Raw genomic sequence first — 19537 nt, forward strand, 5'->3', positions numbered from 1 at the left:
CCGCCACTGGCATGTCTGCCCTGTGTTCAGAGAAACTGGGCAAAACTTTTCCCAGTTTTCCATTTACCTCACCAGCTATCCGACCTCGGCGCCTTTCCCGCTTCCTCCTGTAAGGCATTATTTATTGCGAGCTGCAGCAGGACCAGGGTGAGCTGGGGTGATCTCCTGAGCACGAGTGAGTCAGCGCCTGTCCCAATAAGCATCAGGGGGAAACACGTTACACGAGTGCAAAACCGCAGCAGCGCTTGTGTAACTCGTGCCTTCATTTTTTCCGTTGCACAGCATCCGTGCTGATAAACCAGGGGTCTCGGTGGAGTTGCTGCTCCAAGGAGGGAAAATAATTATGGAACATTTTACAGCTCTGTGGTGACCAGATGCCCCGTGGAGGTGGCGTTCCCGTTTTCACTGTTTCAGGGTGGCTCACCCAGGATGGTATCTTTCTAGTAGGTTTAATGCAGATAGAGATGACCTGTATCAAGTTTGCCTGTTGGAGGGAAAAAAAAATTACTCCTTCTTTCCTGCAGAAATCTGAGTTATAGATTTATTTATTTATTTTTTTTTTAAAGTAAGAAAGTGCTCAGAAGGAGAGAAAAACAATGTTGCCACCATTTTCAGGGCAAAGTCAATGAGAAAGGCCTCCCAGATTGTGAATCCATCCAGTCTGTTCAGTGGTGCCAGAAATCTGCAGCAGACACTCTTTTTTCACCAGTTTTACTGCTTAAGCCACTGCTGGCTGCGGCTCCAAGCGAGTGCCTGGCTGTGGGATGCTAAAAGGGAGGTGGCATGAATTTTCAGCACTCGCACAATTAGACCTGGGAAAAGCATTACTTCTTAAGGATCTGCTGTGCTTGTTCCTTTATTTTTTTATTATTTTTTTTTCTTTTTCATCTTGCTCTGCTTTGAAAACATAGGTGATAACACATAATCCCCTTCTCCCAGTTGTGAAGGCATTGAATTTTCAGGCAGCACACCTTGCCTGGGACTGGCGGAGTGCTGAGCTGCCACTTCCACGTCTCCATTTCTGCTCCTCGTTTGAAGTGTTGTCGAAAGGCTTCAGCTGGGGGAAAATGTGCAATTCTTTGCGTTTCTCTGAGCTCTCCTAGCTGAATCTCTCATCTCAGCTATTCACCTCAGGTTGCTTTTGGATTTTCTTTGAGTTTTGCAATTAAATATATATCAAAAGCCTCCTCTTACTCTGGTGTATCTTAAAGCTTCTGCGCTCAGGCGTCCCTGCGTTCCCTGGCACAGCTGGCGGAGTTAAGCCACTGGTTTTGTAAACTGAGCAGTTGTTGGCTTTGCATGCGTTACACCCCAAATGTTCTGCAGCAGGGAGAGTATCCTCATCCCCGGCACGGGGAGCTCTGTCTCTTCCCTCCCAAGAGCTGACTGCTCCTTGGTCTCCTGCTTCCCACCATCCAGATCTCCCATTTCACCCCCAGGTATGTGTTGTGGTTTTGTAACTGTTGCTGGGAAAGGCATCTTCCAAAATGCAGCTGTCTCGGGATGGTTCGTACGCCGATGACTTCACATTGAGATACGAGAAGGAAATAACAACTCTTTCACAGCAAATTGCTGGGATTTCTGGCCTATACCTGTTGACATAGACAGTGAGAAAGTGGTGGCTCTTGGAGGAGAAATAATTTAATAAAAAGTAATTTTTTTTTTTTTTCTTTTATGGTGTCCCTGACCCCAGCAGTTGCTGAAGACTTAAGGTCAAATTAAGCAGGGTCAGTAGTGTCCTGGGGTGTGTCTGTGCTGTTAATTTTTCAAATTGCATTTCTATTTTTGCTTAACTTTCCCCTATCTACAACAGAATCTCAGTCTGGGACAGAGCTGTTGGTTTTGGTTTTTTTTTAAATCGCATGGGGCAGAGTAAGCAAGTACTCGATATAACCGTAGCTGTGGGTTTGGCTCAGTCAAGTAGCTGAGCGCATGTTTGATTTTTGCGTGATTCGTTGCGTGAAATTCAGTCAATTCTTATGTGTTTAAACCCTGGTTTCTCAAGGTGCTTCAAGTGTCTCTAAGTACTCTGGGTGTTACTTGTGTTTCTGGTATTTCAGTGGCAGCGATAATTTTTAAAAGAATAACTCAGCTACCATGTGAACAGAATCATTTTGATAACTTAGTTTTTATATATTTGAATTATTTTTAAATTTCTGCTCAGTCTAAATCTGGGCTGGCAATGACTGACTCCAAAGCTGGTGTCTCGTGGGGCTTATGGGGCAGGCGGAGCCTCGCACCTCGCTGAGTTTTGAGGGAGATTGCAGTGTGAGAGTGTAATAAAAGAGGTTTATGGGATTATTAAATTTATTGAGCAGAGAGAATTGGTACCAAACGGAGGATTTTGGCAGCTCACCTTGCTAACTTTTTTCATGCCTTTGTTTGTACAAGAGCAAAGCACGTGTTGGCAAATGCGTCTAATTCCTTACCCTGCAATGAGAATTTTGGGACGGGTTTGCCTTCATCCTCAGGTCTGATGGGGGAACCATGCGTTCAGAGCCTGGGGAGATAAACGCTGTTTACTTTATGCAGTTTGTTTATTTCCCCGGAGACAGGGCATTGTTGCAAGGCAGAACACAGTATGGATCACAGTCATGACGCAAGCTTGTGGACAGCAGAAGCTGACTTACACATGCTTTATACTGAAACCATAAATTATTTGGGATGAGCATCAGCTCACTTCTTGTCTGGAAGCTTGTGAGATACCAGGTGAGATGCGAGCCCACTTTGGGATGTCCCAGAACCTGTGACTGGGTTTAACCTGGGGCTGCAGCGGAGCAGTGGTGATGCCACTGCTGGGTTCTCACCCCCGGGGCCACGGGACTTGCTGTGGGTAAATCAGTGGCCCCTGTGGGTAAATCTCGGCAGTGGCCCCTGTGGGTGCCCGTCTGCTTGGCGCAGAAGCTGCCTTCCCTCTGCCGGGGTGGGAACGCCCCGTGCTCCCTGCACCCGTTCCCCGTGCCGGCCGGGGCACCAGCAGCTTTGAACACAGGATGTCTCAGCTAAAACCTTCTCTCAGTCTGGTTTGTGGTGAATAACCCAGCTTTTATGGTCTTTATATCAACCCTGTATTTTGTTTTAAGTGGGGTTTTTTGTTTAAAAAACGCAGTTTAGTGATATGTAGATTGTTCTCATTTCTCCTAATGACGGAGTACAATAATATTGTTAAATTGGCTTTCTCATTTGCGCAGCATCATTTTGAAATCAGATCTGAAAGCATCTTTTTCCTTGCCTTCAAACCTTTTTCCCTTCCCTTTGATACTTGGTTTTTATTAACTTGTATCTTTTAATGATATCTAAGGCATTTTCCAATAGAACTTTTGTGAAGGAGGGCTTTTACAGCCGCTTTGGCTGGTACTGTAAGCGAAATATGATTTTCTTTTCTTGCAGCTTAATTCAGCGTTTAAGTGCACAATGCCTCACTCACGCTTCTTGCACAATTAACTGCTGCGTCCAGCCTCTGGTTTTTAAGACCAGCATCCGCATAGCTTCACCCCACGCTTTTGGGGATGGGGGGTGTGTGCCTGCGGCTGCCTGGGGCCAGGGGGGCACAGGCTTGGGGTCCTGTGGCTACTAAAACCTGCTGATAAATAATCATTTACCTAACGAGAATTCCTCCAGTGGCTGCAGTGGGCCTGGAGTTGGGCGTGAGGGTGATTTTTCAGGTCTGGGTGGATGCGGAAGGGAGTGAGGGTTTGACCTCCTGGTGCTGCACAGCATCACGCTGGGGTGACCCCGCTCCTGCATCCACACAGGCAGCAGCGACCGCGGCGCCTGCGGAGGAAAGGGATCTTCCTGTGGTTTTTGACTACGGTTCATCTTCCTGCTTATTTTATGCCCTAGCTTTCTTTGTCATCCTTTAAAAAAGAGAGCAAATGCTTTTAAATAGTTTCAGCCATTAAAATAACTCTATTATCCGCGCAGAAAGCGGCCAGAGACATCGCGTGTTCTCAGGTGGCGTGCAGCTCCCCGTGAGGGCTCCTCGCTATCAAGTCCTCAGAGTGGTGCAGTTATGGAGAAACTTGCAGGGCTTTCTAATTACGTGTGGAATCTCACCCAGCCAGGCCGTTGCTCAGCCTGTGTGTCCCGATTTGTGCTAAACCGCTCTGACTCGCAGCAGCCCCACTGCTGAAGATGCTGTGCGTGAGGGTGGGTGACTTCATCCCCATCAGCATCCAAGGTGCAGTCTGAAACTGGCGACACGTTCAGCTTGTGTTTAAGCTGTAGAGGTTACAAGGAATTAGTTTATATATGTACTTGAAAAACGATCAACATCTTGAAAAATCTGAAAATAAGGTTGGCTATATGATGATAGGTTTGCATTTAAAGGGGAGGATGACAAGCTTGATTTGTATTTGTTACAGCGTACAAGAAGCTAGATCAATGCGGCACTAAACCCTCATTATACACAGGAGCCGGTTTTGAAGCCCGGTTTTGAATTATGGGTGTCACTTCTTACTGAATGCTGGGCAATACTCAAGAAGGTGAAAACAAAGAAAATGGAGCCGATTAAGTAAGTATGAGGTGTATGTACTGAGCAGGTAGTCGTGAACATGGAGCTGGACGTCTCTGTGACCAATGCCTCTGATAATTAAATATTTATGGATGTGTGCACATACACGTTCTGCCAGCAGCTTCAGAGGTGGTTAAAGATCTGTGAGTCCAAGAGCTCCTCAGGAGCCAAGCTCCAGAGCCACTCCTGCCTGCGGCTCTGGGTATGGGACTGCAGGGGGAAGCCACCACCTTGTCCCCTACGCTTCAGGGATACTTGAAACCCAAGAAGGGTCCCTGTGACACCCCGCTGCCATCCCCAGCCCCGGCTGTGGCTCCTGGTAACTTGCGGATGGGGGACCCACCTGCCTGGTGGTGCTTGGGCCACTTGGCAACGGAGGTGGTGAAGGAGAAGACAATATAGCTACAGAGCCACTCTGTAGCCACGACAGCCTGAAAGCCAAGTGCTCTTTCCTCCGGTAACCTTGGTGAGCGCCGCGGGCTCGGGAGTCCGAAGCGGCAGAGGAGAGGGAAGGAAGGTCTGACAGCTCCCTTCTCCATCGGTGCAAGAGGTGGAAGAGGCGTTGTTGAAAGCATCTGTTTCAGTATTTCTGACGCTGTTGCTGGACTCGTTCCAGATGAATCTAAATTGGAAGGTGTTGCAAGTGCCAGATGGAGCAGGGATATGTAGTGGAGAAATGTGAAAGGCTTGGAAATACAGGCAGTATCTTTAAAGATAAACCCAGAAAAAGAAAAGCTTAATGGGCCTTGAGGGGCAGAAACCAAAGACCTGGTCCTCGGTGGGAAGAAGGGACATGAAAGGAGCCGTGACAAAGGATACCGTTAGCTGTAGAGCAGGTCAGAACATTTCCACTATCTTTTTTTTTTTTTGGTCTAAATATGGCTGGTTTACTGTTGAACACTCTTGTTCTATTTTATCCTATTAATACCACTGCAGCTTTGAATAAGAAGAGCGAGAAACAAAATTCATTTTTCTGCCTCAGCCATGGCCCTGGCCTGGGAAGCTCTGCTTCGTCCTTTCCGCTTCGTGTGCTGCGAGCTGCTCCTCCTCGCTTCTTCCAAGTCAGAGAGCTCAGGGCCTCCAGCACCTCCTCAGTATTCCCCCCAGTGCTCCAGCCACGGGTGGTGGGATGTACCTCCGCATGAGAAGGTGCAAATGACTTTGTCTCGTTGGATGACAAGAAAATTGCAGTTTCTGTGGAAGAGCGTAGTTGTTTTTTGTTAGCAATTGTAAATTGGACCTGCGAATACAGTCCAAGCTGGGGGTATGTGCGTTGCCACCCTGAGATGAGCACAACTGACAATATTGTGTTTATAAATAGCAGCTTCTTGGAGATCCCCTGGTTTGGTCGGGTTCACAAAAATAAGAGAAACTCAGGCTTCATCTCATCCTTATCCTTGGCTACCGCTAACGCCGCCTCCCACGATGCTTCTGCCATTTCTGCTGGAACTGATGTCATTTGTGTTCGGGGTGGCATAAGCAATGTTTGTGAGAGGCACTTTGTTTAAAAAAAAAAAAAAAAGAAAAAAACAGAAAAATAAAAAGCAGGAAGCAAATAAAAGCTGCCGCTTGAAGAGTCCAACAAGGCTCATTCTGAAGTGGTCTTTTCACACTTGTTTTGTTTTGTTTTGAAGTAACCCTTTGCAGTATTTTTTGTTGCTTTTTGACTGTATATATGTCATGCCACAGTTTCATTAAATTATTAATGCAGAGGATGAGATTGCCCCGTGTGAACAGCTGAAGTGCATCAGTTACCTGTTTTTGATGCTTTCCCTTCTTGCAGAGAAATGCATTTGGTGAAGGACCCATATGAATAGTTCATAACTCTTGGAGAAGTCGGTCACTCGGTGTCAAGGCATCGTGACTCTCTTTCTCTGGTGGTTGTCTCAAGGCAGAGCTGAGTGTCTGTGGTGCTGAAGGAAGTCTCGCCAGGTCCAGCTGGGACAGGTCTCCTTTCTCCATGTGCAGAAAGAGGAGTTTCTGACCCAGGCATCACCTGGCCGTGAGCAGCTCTCTTGTGGTGGGATACTTAGGTGATGGTGCTGAAACTTGTTGGGCCTGAGTCTGTGCTGGACACAAGAGCTCAAGGAGACATCTGCCCTCTGAGCAACCACTGGACCGGGAGGGGCTGAGGTCTACATGGAAATGTTAGATTTTCAGTCTCGTAGTGGGCCTCAGCATGGGTTGGTGACCACCTACAGCATGTTTTTCAAAGAGTGAAAGGATGTTCAGGTTTTCAGCACTTTTCAACTTCTCTCTGCTGGGCAGAGGAGGGTCAAAAAGTGACTGTGTGCTTGGGTGCTTGTTTCTTGGGTCTGCAAGGTTGTAGAGGTTTCCTCATCCTTTTTGAATACTGAACTTCAGAAGTCACTTAGGATACACTTTATGTTTATCCAAGTTCAATGTGATAGAGCAAATGCCACTTGAAATAGTGCTGTATACTCTGAGAATAAGGTTTGCGTTTATCTGAGATGAACAAGGTGGTCTCATCTCATCAGCATTGCTTCCATACATACATTTTGGCAGCATCCACAGGGGCTGGTATCCAAGAGTATGAGAATTCTGCATAGAAATGTTTACGATGGTGGTTACTGTAATAGATAAATCTGATTTCTAGCAAGTGCAGTACATTTATATTAAAATCCTGAATTATGTACTTGAGTGCACATCACAACAGAGTTTGGCTCTAATTCAATATTCATCCTGGATGAAAGTCGTTAATAGTAATTATCTCTAGGAACAATTTTCATGAGGCTATTCCAATTTTCAGTGAGTGTTCCTTCTGGAAAAAAAAATATATTGAGACCATTTTTCACCCAAATCATTATAATTTGCTAAACTCCTCTTTGTTAGTATTACCATAGAAATCATGACGCTGTTACAGAGGCTGCATTTTCATTTTTACGTTCTTTTTATATCGTGTGTAATACAGCGTCCAGTATTTGCACATGAATTTGTCAATGCCGCCAAGAGGATGAATGTACTTTGATGCAGACAATAACTGTGAAACTGGGTATTGTCGCTGCGTTTCCAGAGAGTGAAGAGCAACCCGATGCCCGCTGTGCTGCTCTGGAGATGTCGGCAAAGCTTCAGGGCAGTGCCTGGGCTTTGGCCGATGGCACGACCCGTCCGTAATCGGTTCAGGAGTGTTTTAACTCCATCTGCAGAGCTCATCTCCATCGACAATTCTGATGGTCTGACCAGCAGGTGGAAGCAGAGAAAAAAAACCGCTCAAAGGCTCTAGCACATTTCCATGCTGTTCACTGAAAAGCTGTTTTCTTCTAAAATTGCAAACCATTAGGGGATATAAAATACTGTATAATTTCAGTGAGGCTTGCATCTGGTCCATAACAGCCTGATCTGGGTGATTTTTAGAACAGCTTCCTCTGTCGTTGATCGTTACCAGTAGGCTTTTTTCCTTGTTTCATTTTTCCCTACTTGTATGTATCGTAAGCAAGAGGAAAGCAAATTGGGAAGGAAAGGAAAGCGCTATGTTTTGCGTTGCTATTTATTAAACTGAGTGGCCATTTCCCTCCCTGAAATATAAAATAATTTTGTTAAGCATCTGGCACAACATTAGATACAGGTTCAATACTTAGTCAAGTCTACTGTGGTAAAAAAGTTGGGAGTATCAAGACCAGATTTAGTTATTAGAATCATAGAACGGTTTGGGTGGGAAGGGACCTTCAAAGCCCATCCAGTCCAACCCCCCTGCCAGGAGCAGGGACATCTCCAACCAGATCAGGTTGCTCAGAGCCCCGTCCAACCTGGCCTGGAATGTTTCCAGGGATGGGGCATCCACCGCCTCTCTGGGCAGCCTGGGCCAGGGTTCCACCACCCTCACTGTAAAAAAACATGATTTCTCTGTTAAAGCTCTCTTTTAGTAAATGGACCCTCATCTCCTAGAAATTGCTGTTGCTTTGTCCTGTCCACTGCGCCCCGTCTCCCCCTGGAGATAAATAAAACAGACGAATTCTTGCACTGGTGCCGCCCAGGGAACAGTGCAGTGCGAGGGTCTGCAGGGGCAGCTGCACGAGCCCCCGGTTTACAGCCAGCACGGGAGGGGGCTCGTTATAACTTCATGATGCAATCTTGAATGTTTATTGTGATTCTTTTCTCCATTGAATGGTTTAATTCCTTTATCAGTTCAGTAGATGTTAGTTTTATAATTTCCAAGTACTGGCAGTGTTTGCAGAGAGGGGAAAAACCATTACAAAAGGAAATAAATAAAAAATGTAGTGCTGTGTGCATAATAAAAGTGCATTTAAGCTTTACCATGTTGTACAATCGATCAGCCATTTCATATACCGATGTCTGTCTGAGATCAGACACTTCAGAGGGGAGCATCAGCATGAAATGTAGAAAGGGAATAAAGATCCCGAATCAGCTCACTGGTTTAATGGGTCTGTGTCTTTCTCAGTTGGTAGGTGCTCCGTGCTTGAGAATTTAGGAACGGGAGATGACAAGCTTGCGTTGAACCTGTGGTGAGGAAAGCTCAGTGTACGTTTTGGAACAGAAAGGCCGTCTGCATTAATGCTTCGGGTAAAGAGCCGGCGTAGCTGACCCACACGAGCAGAAAGGCCATGACCCTTGCTGGTTAAGCTGGAATAAAACATCAGGGGTACCATTCTGATTAATGGCTATAAAGGCATCTCTGAAAAGTGGGGGGGATATTTTTTCCGAGTGAATGATGAAGACTTTTTTTTTTTCTTCATTCTTACATTATTTACAGATTTTCGGTTTTTTATTATTTTATATGGGGGAAAAAAAACGTTTCTAACCTTGTCGGTGTCATCTGAGGCATGATAGAGCTCTACGAACAGTTGTTCTCACTCTCTTAATAAGAGTGATCTTCATATCAATCCTCGCTTTATGAATTGTAATAGAGCTGCCGTAACAGCCGTAATTGGTGAAATCAGTTTGGATGGTTGCATTAATATTCATGCATTCCTGCAACAGCTCTGAGCTAATTAGTATCTCTTCCTTCTCTATTACGGTGGCAAAATGGGACAGAATAAATCTCAGAGGTTAACTGGCGTTGAACATGGTCACAAGGCTGAGATGCAAGATGTTTCCGGCAGCGCGTGGCGAAGGCGCGTCGTTACTGGAGACGAGAATTGCTGATGCGTTGAGGGCCAAGTGGGAGCCCTACAAGTTCATGGATGTGAGGAGGATGTGGAAGTTTGCTTCTGGGGAAACATGAAGTCACGTTGTTTGCTGTAATTATTCCGCAGTAAGCAGGAGAGAGCGGCCGGGAATCTGCGGGGAATACTCCTCCGCGTTGGCCTAGATATGGAATAGGTGGTCTGAAAGCAAATTTTTTTTTTTTTTATCTCTAATTTCCATAGACCTAGAAGATACCAATCAAAGAACTGAAACTTTCCTGCCTGGTTTAATGAGTTTTGCTGTAATTTTTTTTTTTTTATCTTCTCATTGAGAGCTGTGAAATGAACATAGTCAAGTTGCTTCCTTCTTTCAGGGGACGACAGAAATGGGACAGAGTCATCGCTGTTTCACCTACCGCGTGACTGAGTATTTTGTCACTTTGTTCTGCTGTGGTTTGTAACGTCTCTGTGGGCGAGGAGCTCCGAAGCAGAGGTTTGGGGACACGTTGTAGGGGAAGAGTGGCATGTTGTCCATAAATTCTACAGGTCCCTAGGGAAGGTGGAAATGGTCTCCCCTCTTGAGGCACCCGTGGTGGCAATAGGGACTCATGTCCTAAGGCCGAGCCCCAAAGCTCCCACGAGGCCAGGGCAGCCCTGCCGTGTCCTCAGCAGTGGTTGGAACGCGCTCCCCTCCTGATGGTTGAGGGTGTATCTGGGGCACTTTCAGGAGGCTGCAGCCATGAAAAGAATCTTGTCAAGAGACCTGCAAGGCTTTTGCCATCTTGTTAGGAAAATAAGTCATCGAGAGGGATGGTAAAAGAGCAAATGTAGATAAGATCCCAATCTGTATCTCCAACCTGGGAAAAAATAGAAGGTAGCAGTGGAGTGGGGGATGAGGTGATTGGAAGATTGTTTGTCTCTTTTGTGATACGCCGTGCTGGGCCGGGCACCTTTTATTTAGAGAATTCAGTTGATTTGCTGTTTCCCTGCGGTTTGGACACCTGGAGCGGCAGGAAGCCCCGTCACCCGCACCCAGCGCGTGTCCCTGAGTTTGGCGGCGATTAAACATTGCAGTGCCATGGGTGCGGTGACTGTTTCCTTGAGTCTGGATTGCCGCGTTAATTAATTTGAGCTCTGTATAGGATTGTTCTTAACTATGCAGTGCTCCTTCTCTCTCTCTGCTCTTCGCCGTCCCACCCAGGGTAAGGCACAACAGTTAGGGCTTCCACTGGAGCCGGCATCCGGCTCGACACGAAGGGGAGGCGATGTGCTTCACTCAACCTGTTTCACAAACAAATGAATAAATAAAAGCCATAAATGAATCAAGCATTTCTCTTGAAAGCTTGAAAGGAAGAAATAAGGAGAAAATGCTATTAGTTCTATTTTTAAAGACTTGCAAGCTGCTGGGATACCATGGTGATGGAATTGGTGTAGGCACCGAGATAAATACACATCTCCTGCGTGTCTGGAATAATGTCGATGCACCAGGACAGTGTGCAAGAGGAAAGTATTTCTGTTTATCTAGCTTCCCTTCAGCTTTCTGTTGTTAAACATGGTGATTTCCAAGCTGTCAGCATGGATGTTAAAATCTTCTGGCATTTCTGGCTATGACAAAGTCCTCAGGAAAACAAAGCCCACCAATGAAGCAGCTCTGCACGCGTGTTTCTGAATGCAGTGAGCGCTGGCCCAGCAGCCCCAGCGAGTGGGGGACGCTGGGGAGCGATGGAGGGGGAACCCGCCATCTGCAAACCGTTGCCGCGAGGGCTTTGTGTGGCACCCGCGCCAGCTACGGAGAGGTCCTACTCCGAGCCCAACCGCGTGATAATGGGAGCGTCGACGTAGTTGGTGTTGCGCTAGTGGAGGGGGGCTGCCAACCATTTTGAGTAGCTCCAGAAATCGCAGGAAAACCTGCGAAGCAGCTTCTTAGACAACGCAGAGGGGAGTTTGAGGGATCACTGACGTTTGCAAGCACAGGGAGGTGGGCAGCATCCTCGGCACGGGGTGCAAGGCCACACAGCTGGGGCTGGCTGCGCGGGGGTCCTGGGCGTGGGGCAGAGCGCTGCCTCGCTCTGCCCTCCCCGACTGACAGCTGTCATCCCCCAGCTAGAAACAATAATGTTCTGCCATTTCATGCCTGGCAGTGAGCTGTCAGCCGGCAGCATTGCATCACTAACTCAGGATACTCCCAGAGCGCTGTTATTTAGGAGGGGGGAAAAAAAAAGAAGAAAAGAACGAGGCTTGAGTCACTCGGTTGTGACCATATAATGACTCTGTATACAAATTAGATGGATTCACATAGTGCTTATCTAAATTAGGTTGCCGGTTTACAATGCTAATTTTCCTGTTGGTTGCTTGTGATACCAGAACGCAGCATTTCAAAAATTCCCGTGCTCCTCGGCTCCGCAGAGGGGACGCGAGGCAGCGCCTCAGTGAACCGCAGGGTTAGCATCGCCGCCGAGGCGCGGGCTCCAGCCTTTTCAGCTGCTTGTAAGGTTGATAACTGTGACTGCGGTAATTAGTAGCAAGTCTACAGATCTTGATGAAGTATGCACAGGGGGCTTGTTCCTTTGCGCTGTTTTTTTTACCCTCCAGAGGAATAAATAACAGGAGGGAAGGGAATTGGAAAAAAAAAATGTAATGAAGAAGGAGGAAACAAAAACCCTGTGCTCGTTTCAAAAGCTGACACCTGGGAATCTGATAGACGCTTGCAAGATCGCGGTGGAAAAAGGCAGCGTTCACAAAGCTCCCGGCATCCTGATAAAAAGGCTGTCGTGCCACCGAGTCAGAGCAGGAGGGGCAACAAAGGAACAGAAGTCATACGCTGGGCGTTTGGAAAATAGCTGGGTTTTTGTTTGTCACTCATGTTTTATTAGGTCTTATCACACAGAAATAAGACTGTTTGCTTCTCCTCTGGGAAAGCTCGTGTTCTGAACACTGATATTCAGCATTCACGTAGATACTTTTTCATTCAAAATTCTCAAAATATTTTTGAGTGGAGAGGAAAGAGCCTCTCCCCTTCCCCTGCTGTTCCCCCTCCTCTCCCCTCTCCTCACGTTGTGGAACTGGGGCTGGAAGGGCCAATCCCTCCTTGCAGCGAGCTCAACTGCTGCAATGGCTTTAGGCTTCTGTAAGCATGGGCCGCCAGCCTGTCTAATTTCTGCCAGCGAGGAGGATGTGCTGCCATTGCCCGGCTGGTCAGGCACTAATAAGGAAAATCACATCCCATCACCGCTGTCAAACCGAGCTGCTCTTCCTCCGGGCCTTCGGGCACTGCTTAATTTGGTCTGGTGATAGCTGATGAAGACCTGTTATATTCAGTTGTTCAAAACGATCTGACACCCGACATTTTGCATAAACTTTCTTTTAGAAATATCTGTTCAATGAGAAATAAAAAAACCCACAGTGATTTAGGGTATAAACTGCACATGCATAAACATGAGGTGATCTCCAAAGTCATGCTGCTCATTTTAATATGATAAATATAGATGCACAATTATTTTCAGAGCACCATTCATTGCAGCGTTAATTTTGTGCATCAGATCTTCAAGCTGTGTAGTGTGGTAGAGCTCCATTGAAGCCAATGGCAATTTTCACCAGCTGAGGATGTGATGCTCTACGTTCAATTCTTATTTCATAAAAGGGAAAATACATGGTATCATATCATTCATTCTGCCAGCTTGTCCTCTGCTCCTCTTCCATAGTTCACTTCATGTAGTTCCTGAAAGTAAACAGGTTGCTCTGCTCTGTTGACTTGGTGCACTATCATCTTGCAGGATCAAACCCTAAATAACGATGAGCAGAAGGACTTCCAGCGTTAGCAGCCCGTTACATGGAGCAGGGATCCTGAAACATGTAGAGCTTTCCAGAAGTGGGTTCTGAACCTTTTATCTTTGGAGCTTTTCAGGGTCAGAGCGATCTCTTTCATCTCTAAAAGCTTGCTTGCCCTGTGTGTGGATCAGCAAAAAAATCTTATGCAAAACTTCAAGACATAACTGCCAGGAAAATCCCCACAACTGCAGGAGTCAAACATGGGAAGAAAGGTTACGAAAATACAAGCCTGCCCGGGGAGCCCATTACTTTGATCTCCGACAGCTTAAAGCCAACTTGTAGGCACAGCGACGAACCAGCCAAGAAGCCCATGCCCTGCCAAAGAGAGCTCAAGCTGTCAGTTTGTTGAGGAAAAAAAGTGCTCCAGATTTTGACACGTGAGTCCTCCAGGCACCATTCAAATTTCTGGAGTACCTGCGTCTTTCCTGCTAAAGGAATTGCAAGAAGAAAACTATCATCAGGTTTATTTTGAAACTATTTCGGTATCTGGGTAACAGTGGCTTCATTTGCACTTGTTTTTCTTCTCCCTTCATTTCAAAGGATGAACAAGCCCAGCTATACAGAACTGTGACAGCGTATAACAAGTCAAGTCTTACTGTAACAACTTGGGTATCAGGAGAGAAAACGAAACAGACCTCATTTACTTTGGGCACGGACTTCGCACAGGCATTTTCTTTGATTAATGGTTGCGTGTGATATCCTGTATATTGAATACTGACAGCAATTTACACCAAATTTGCACCCATGAAACTTCAAAAGGACACTTGTAGAGAATTGTGATCCCTTTTAATGACTGAAAATTATGTTAATGATGGACTAACATTGGCCAGTTCCGCAAAGGTAAGAGAAAGGCAGGTGAGGACAAGGAAAGGTGGTTTTATTCTTTGGAAATGGCTATTGGTACACTTTACTTAGGATTCGTTTCATCATAGACATGGATAAGCATTTTCTTGAAGGATGAGAAATTTCCTGTCCCATTTTGTTGTCCCTGCACCTAGAGATGTTTGTCATCAGTGTGATTTTATAGGAATGCCTAATATTGCCTGGCGGAGACGTTTCTATTTGGGCGAAATGCTGCCCCAAATTGTATGTATTGCCTTATTTTACATAAAGCTTTAAGTAATCAAAAGTTTGTGTTTGGTTCAAGGAACATCATACTTAACAAGGCTATTAAAGAGGACAGATGATGATAAAAATAATCTCATGAAGAACACAGGAGACTTCTGCAGTTTTCCGTAATCCCTTAAGCAACTCGGTTTACCAGCACGCCTTTGACTCGGGGATTAGCTCCTGTCTGTGATGTGCTGCTGTATGAGAGACGAGGAAGAGAATTGTGTCTGGTCCAGCACCCAGTGCTTCACCAACCACACCACTGCTGGGGCGTGGCAGTCGGAGCTGGGGCATCCTGCTGAGATGCAGGAAGGAAGCCCTGTGTGGGGTCCTTTTCAAAATTATTTAAACTTGGAAGTGAAACAAGCTAGACATTTACAATTTCTTATGACAAGAAGTACAAAGTAAATAAATACATAGAAAGTGAAATAAATAAACAAGAGTTCACTGAAATAAATCAGAGGTTGTTGAACAGGAATAGAACTCTGCTGGGTTATGACAGTAATTGCAGCACGGCTGCTGCGAGGCACTGCCCTCATTGCAGGAGGCTTCTCCTGCTGTTCTTCAGCCCGGCTGGTCCTGGTGACCCGGGGCAGGTTTTGGGGTCCCTGCGGACTGGGGACCATGGTGTCGGTGGAACCGGCACCTCGCACCTAGGCTGCTGGGGCTGGCAGCACCCGGCTCTGCCACCAGCAGCGTCACCAAGTTCAGGGAGTGGGGTAAAGCTGATCCTTTCCCCTTCTCTGTTTTGGCAATATTGTTTACCTTTTTTTAAAAAAAAAAGTCTCTATGATCCAAGTCAGGCAGCTGCTTCTGTCTGTTTTGTGTTGCCCAGACTTCACTGGAGGCTCCTCTCCTTTGCTCAGGGCTTGCTGCAATCGAGGGAAGGAGTTGGTGGCCCCGTGGTGTGGTTTTCATCAGCGTGCTGGAAGATAGCACTGTTAGAGACCTTAAAAAATATATATATATATATTTCTATATCTAGTTGCTTCTGCATATGTCTAATAACATGGCCCTTAGAAAGCAATTTGGATTAATTAGAATGTCCAGGCACTTTTGCGATAAAGACATGCCGAGTAATTATCCAGTGTCCAGAATAATCTATTGAGCTTCTGAAGTTTAAGTCTGAAAATTATTCTCCCCTAAGTATTTGTCTTTCTAGCTGTAGTTCTGTTATTAAATTTGTTTTCCCACAAGTTAGATAAGAAATGTAATTATTTAGCTGGCAAGCTTAATGTTGAGGTGAAGAAAACCAGTGAAGGTAAAAGTGCGATTGCCTGTAATAATACATAAATATTTATATATATATATATAATTACATGGTGATGATGCACTTTGTAAAAGGCCAGAGATGAAATATAAGTATAGATATTCACTGAAACTTCATTATGCCCTATAATTCCTGTCTACGTAGTTGAGGAAATGTCAAATGCAGATTTCTCCCATAATTATAATCCCTTCTCGCTTACATCTCTTCTTGCCACATTTCCTTGCCTTCCTTTATGCCAAAAGTCTGTGTCCTGAAGGACCTTGTTCCGTTTCTTATGCTCAGAGGACACAACAGGCCTTTTGATTCTCATGTCAATGTTTACTTTGGATTAAAGAAAACACAAAATCAAAGACAGTGTATAGAATAAGCAGCAGCATCGCTGGTGAAACCCACCCCCGCAGCAGGGCCAGCACACCGACCCTACAGAAATGCCTCTTGAACTTTCCAAAGGGACGTTAAACACTGCCCGTGCCTGTCGTATTTCAGAGGAGCGGATTTTTTGACCTTCTGGGCGATGAAGGGGAGGTGGAGCGCTTCATGCCAAGCGCTTGTCTTGGCCGCCCCTGCCTCTACCTCTGCCTCCGGTGCTGTGCTTGTCCTCGGAGGATAAGCAGCCCATATCTTGGGTGGAAAGCCAAGGAAAAACAGTTGCAGGCATCGCTGGCCGTGCAGGGACGTGGGGGTCTCGCACCGAGGAGAAGTGCTCGGGAGAAGGTGGAGGGACTGCAGAGGTCAATGTGTTGGTTGCGCCTTGCTGGAGAGGATGCTGTGGGAGAAAAGGGTCAGCTCTGCCGTTAGACACTTGTCTAGCATTCAGGCTGTTAACTGCTAGCCCTGAAGTGTTTCCTTATCCCTCTTTCCCCCATGCACGCTGCTGTGCCTGGGTACCAGCACTCTCGTGCTCCCTGGCAGCGTGTCGGAGCGTCGTGGGCTCGTTAGGAAACCCTTTGGATACAGGGGATTGGTGCTACTTGCTGTCACTGGAGACACTTGCGGAAGCGGTGCCGTTCCCTTACGCACAGGCTGACGGTTTGGTATGAGGAGGCGTATCGCTCTGTTCCTAAATGAGGATTAGTTTTATAGCTCGGATTCATCATCTCCAGTTGTAGTTACTTAGCCGTGGTTTCACCCTGGGCATCATCAGTGCTCGGTACGGAGACAGCCCCTTCCAGGACAGAAGAAAACCCCATCTGTTGAAGCACGTAGGCATGAATGACCAGAACCAAAGTGAGATGCAAACAGGAGCTTACAGGTGCTCCGTTTAACCCACAGTTGTGCTTCTATCTCGACCTTTTAATAATGTGTCAATCCAAACCAAAATCGTTTCAGCTTAAACAGAGCCATTTGGACACCCCCAGTGTGTGAGCGCATTAAAAATGTAGTTTTCTGTATTATTTGACAGATGCTTAAATGCAAAAATATTCCAAACATTACATCGAAGGAAATAGGGAAAGAACTGAGCGCCAGAACCCTACTGCTCGCCAGGCGGCTGACACCCTCGTGGGATTTTGCAGAGGACCTATGGGAGGGAGTGGGGGACGGCTTACTCTGCAAGATCTCCGTTGAAATGGAGACCGCTTGGAGACATCTTTATGAGTTTAGGTTCTTAATTTTGCAATATCTGATCAGCAGAAGCTGTTCACGGGAACTCGGCTTTGCTCACCACGATATTCAGCGGCTTGCCAGAAGTTTAACTTTACAACCAAGTTGTAAATAAACACTAAATAGAGATGAATCTGTACTGGCAGATTTCAGATGTGTTATTCTGTAAAGACAAGGTGGCCGTAGGCTTTGTTCTTCTTGACTACAAACACTTTGCTGTATTGAAAGGTTAGGAATAAATATTCAAACTGCAGCCTTATTTTCCACAACGTAAGCACAATGCTCGTCTGGAAATGCAATTGTGAGACATGCTCCAATCCTGACTCGCCGGCTTTCATTCAGTGTAACAGCCAAGCTCTGAGGGACGATTGTTACCCCTGTACTGGGTGCGCGTGTGTCTGCGTTTACGTATTACTTTCAGAAAACCACATTACACTCTTGAGCTTTTCCATATTTCAGCCTGTCTGCTGAATGAGTCTTTGCTGTTGTTGTCTTTATTGGGTTACTTTCAAAACCAATGAGACTTATACTTGCAGATTAAAAACCTTTTAAAAATGCATAGACAATATAAGGTTCAATTACGTGTTTGCAATGAATGGAGCAGTGTGTACACATAAATAAAACATAAAAGCTGCTTTGCTGTGTTTATCTCCTGGTTGTGATTTATTTTCAAAATAATTAGAATTTGCGAGTCTGTATTTGGATGTATGAGCTCTAATCACTGCAAGCATATTTATGCTTATATATATATTTTTTATATATACTTGGTGTGCATACATCACTTCTCTCTGTGTTCATAGTGACTGACTTCTCAGTTTTTGGACATGCAGACAGTGTATGGGGATGGTGTACATAAAAGGAGAAGAAAACAGATCTACCTGCTCCCGTCATGTCCTGTAACTGAGTTCAGGGTGTATACGGACCCTGGTTCTCTGCTCTCTGGATGGTTGCAAGGACCGTTCTGAGATGCCTTGCTTCATGCAAACCTGCATGCTGTAGGATGTAGGCTCCAGTCCTCAAAGGACTATTTTTTGGCATCTAGAAGATCTGGAAGCATGTGTTCAGACCACATAAGAGGCAGCCCTGCCTTCTGTCTCCTTCTGCTTCACTGCGTAAGACTTGGAAAGCCTTGATGTCAGCCTCTCCAAAATGTGACCCTCCCTACGACAGACAGCATCCTTTCCCATTCCCGAGTGTCTGACGGGTTAGATGACCACTGGGCTTGTTCTTGGCAGTGTGGTACCAATACAGTTGCATTTTTGACACAAGTTTTTTTGTTAGCTGTAGTATTTAATGAACAGACCTTGGTTGCTTCCCTTTGAAATACTGTTGCTCGTCTTAGCTGCTGGAGATATCGCTTATGCTTTCTTAGGCTGTGCTAAAATTACACAACCCCAAAAGTAGATTCAGTATTAGCACAAACTCAAAGAATACAGCGCATGCCTCTTAAACGTGCTCATTCTCTCTTTCATACAATATTTTTGTAATAATGTTTTTGGCATTGTGGTGTGTCGTGGGATAAAAGCGTGACAGAATATCCATAGATGTTATTTGTAGGCTGAATTTAAGTCACAGCATGAGGTGGAAGAGACTACTGCTGTATAAGCAGCTTTGTTGTACCATATGATTCCAAAAATGTGGCCATTAGAAAGGTTGCAGGGTCCCCGTACTCCCATCTCCTTATGTGAGTTCAGCTAAAAATTGGCTTGAAGTATTAGCTCATAATAGACAAGATCCTTTGATGCTTTGTTAAGATTTCGAATTACCCCTAGCAGAGTGCCATCTATTATTTTAATGCTGCTCTCAAGCTTTCATTCTATCAGGGCTGGAGTTAAAATATGAAGAGCTGTGCATTCTTGCATTGCAATGGATGGGCAATCACCACTGATATTTTAACTGATGTATCCTAGGAGGAATATTCTAGTTAATATTGTAAAATCAATGGATATGCACTCGTTTATATAAATGTGCTCTGTTGCTCATATCTCATCCACGAGATCTGCCAACCAGTAGAGCTTTATCGCCTTGCTAGTTTATGAGCAAGGCAGCCAAAATTCAAAAGGCTCAAGGTATGATGATTTACTGGAAAAATTAACAATTCAGATTATA

At 45.6% G+C, this 19537-nt stretch overlaps 1 protein-coding gene across 3 annotated transcripts in view; it reads left to right on the forward strand.

Annotated features, from left to right (window-relative positions):
* Positions 1–19537, forward strand: part of GRM7 (glutamate metabotropic receptor 7) — a 273711-nt gene that overhangs the window by 63899 nt on the left and 190275 nt on the right. The window contains exon 1 of one of the 3 annotated variants that reach the window (XM_086755676.1): positions 13802–14286. The exons of the other annotated variants lie outside the window; for them this stretch is intronic. Within the exon in view, the coding sequence (XP_086611802.1) occupies positions 14236–14286 (51 nt within the window). The 5' untranslated portion in view covers positions 13802–14235. Of the gene's footprint in view, positions 1–13801; positions 14287–19537 lie in introns of those variants that run through there. 3 annotated transcript variants of the gene reach the window in all.

The sequence above is a fragment of the Chlamydotis macqueenii genome, chromosome 10 (genome assembly GCF_036417535.1).
Source record: "Chlamydotis macqueenii isolate bChlMac1 chromosome 10, bChlMac1.mat, whole genome shotgun sequence".
Taxonomy (NCBI): domain Eukaryota; kingdom Metazoa; phylum Chordata; class Aves; order Otidiformes; family Otididae; genus Chlamydotis; species Chlamydotis macqueenii.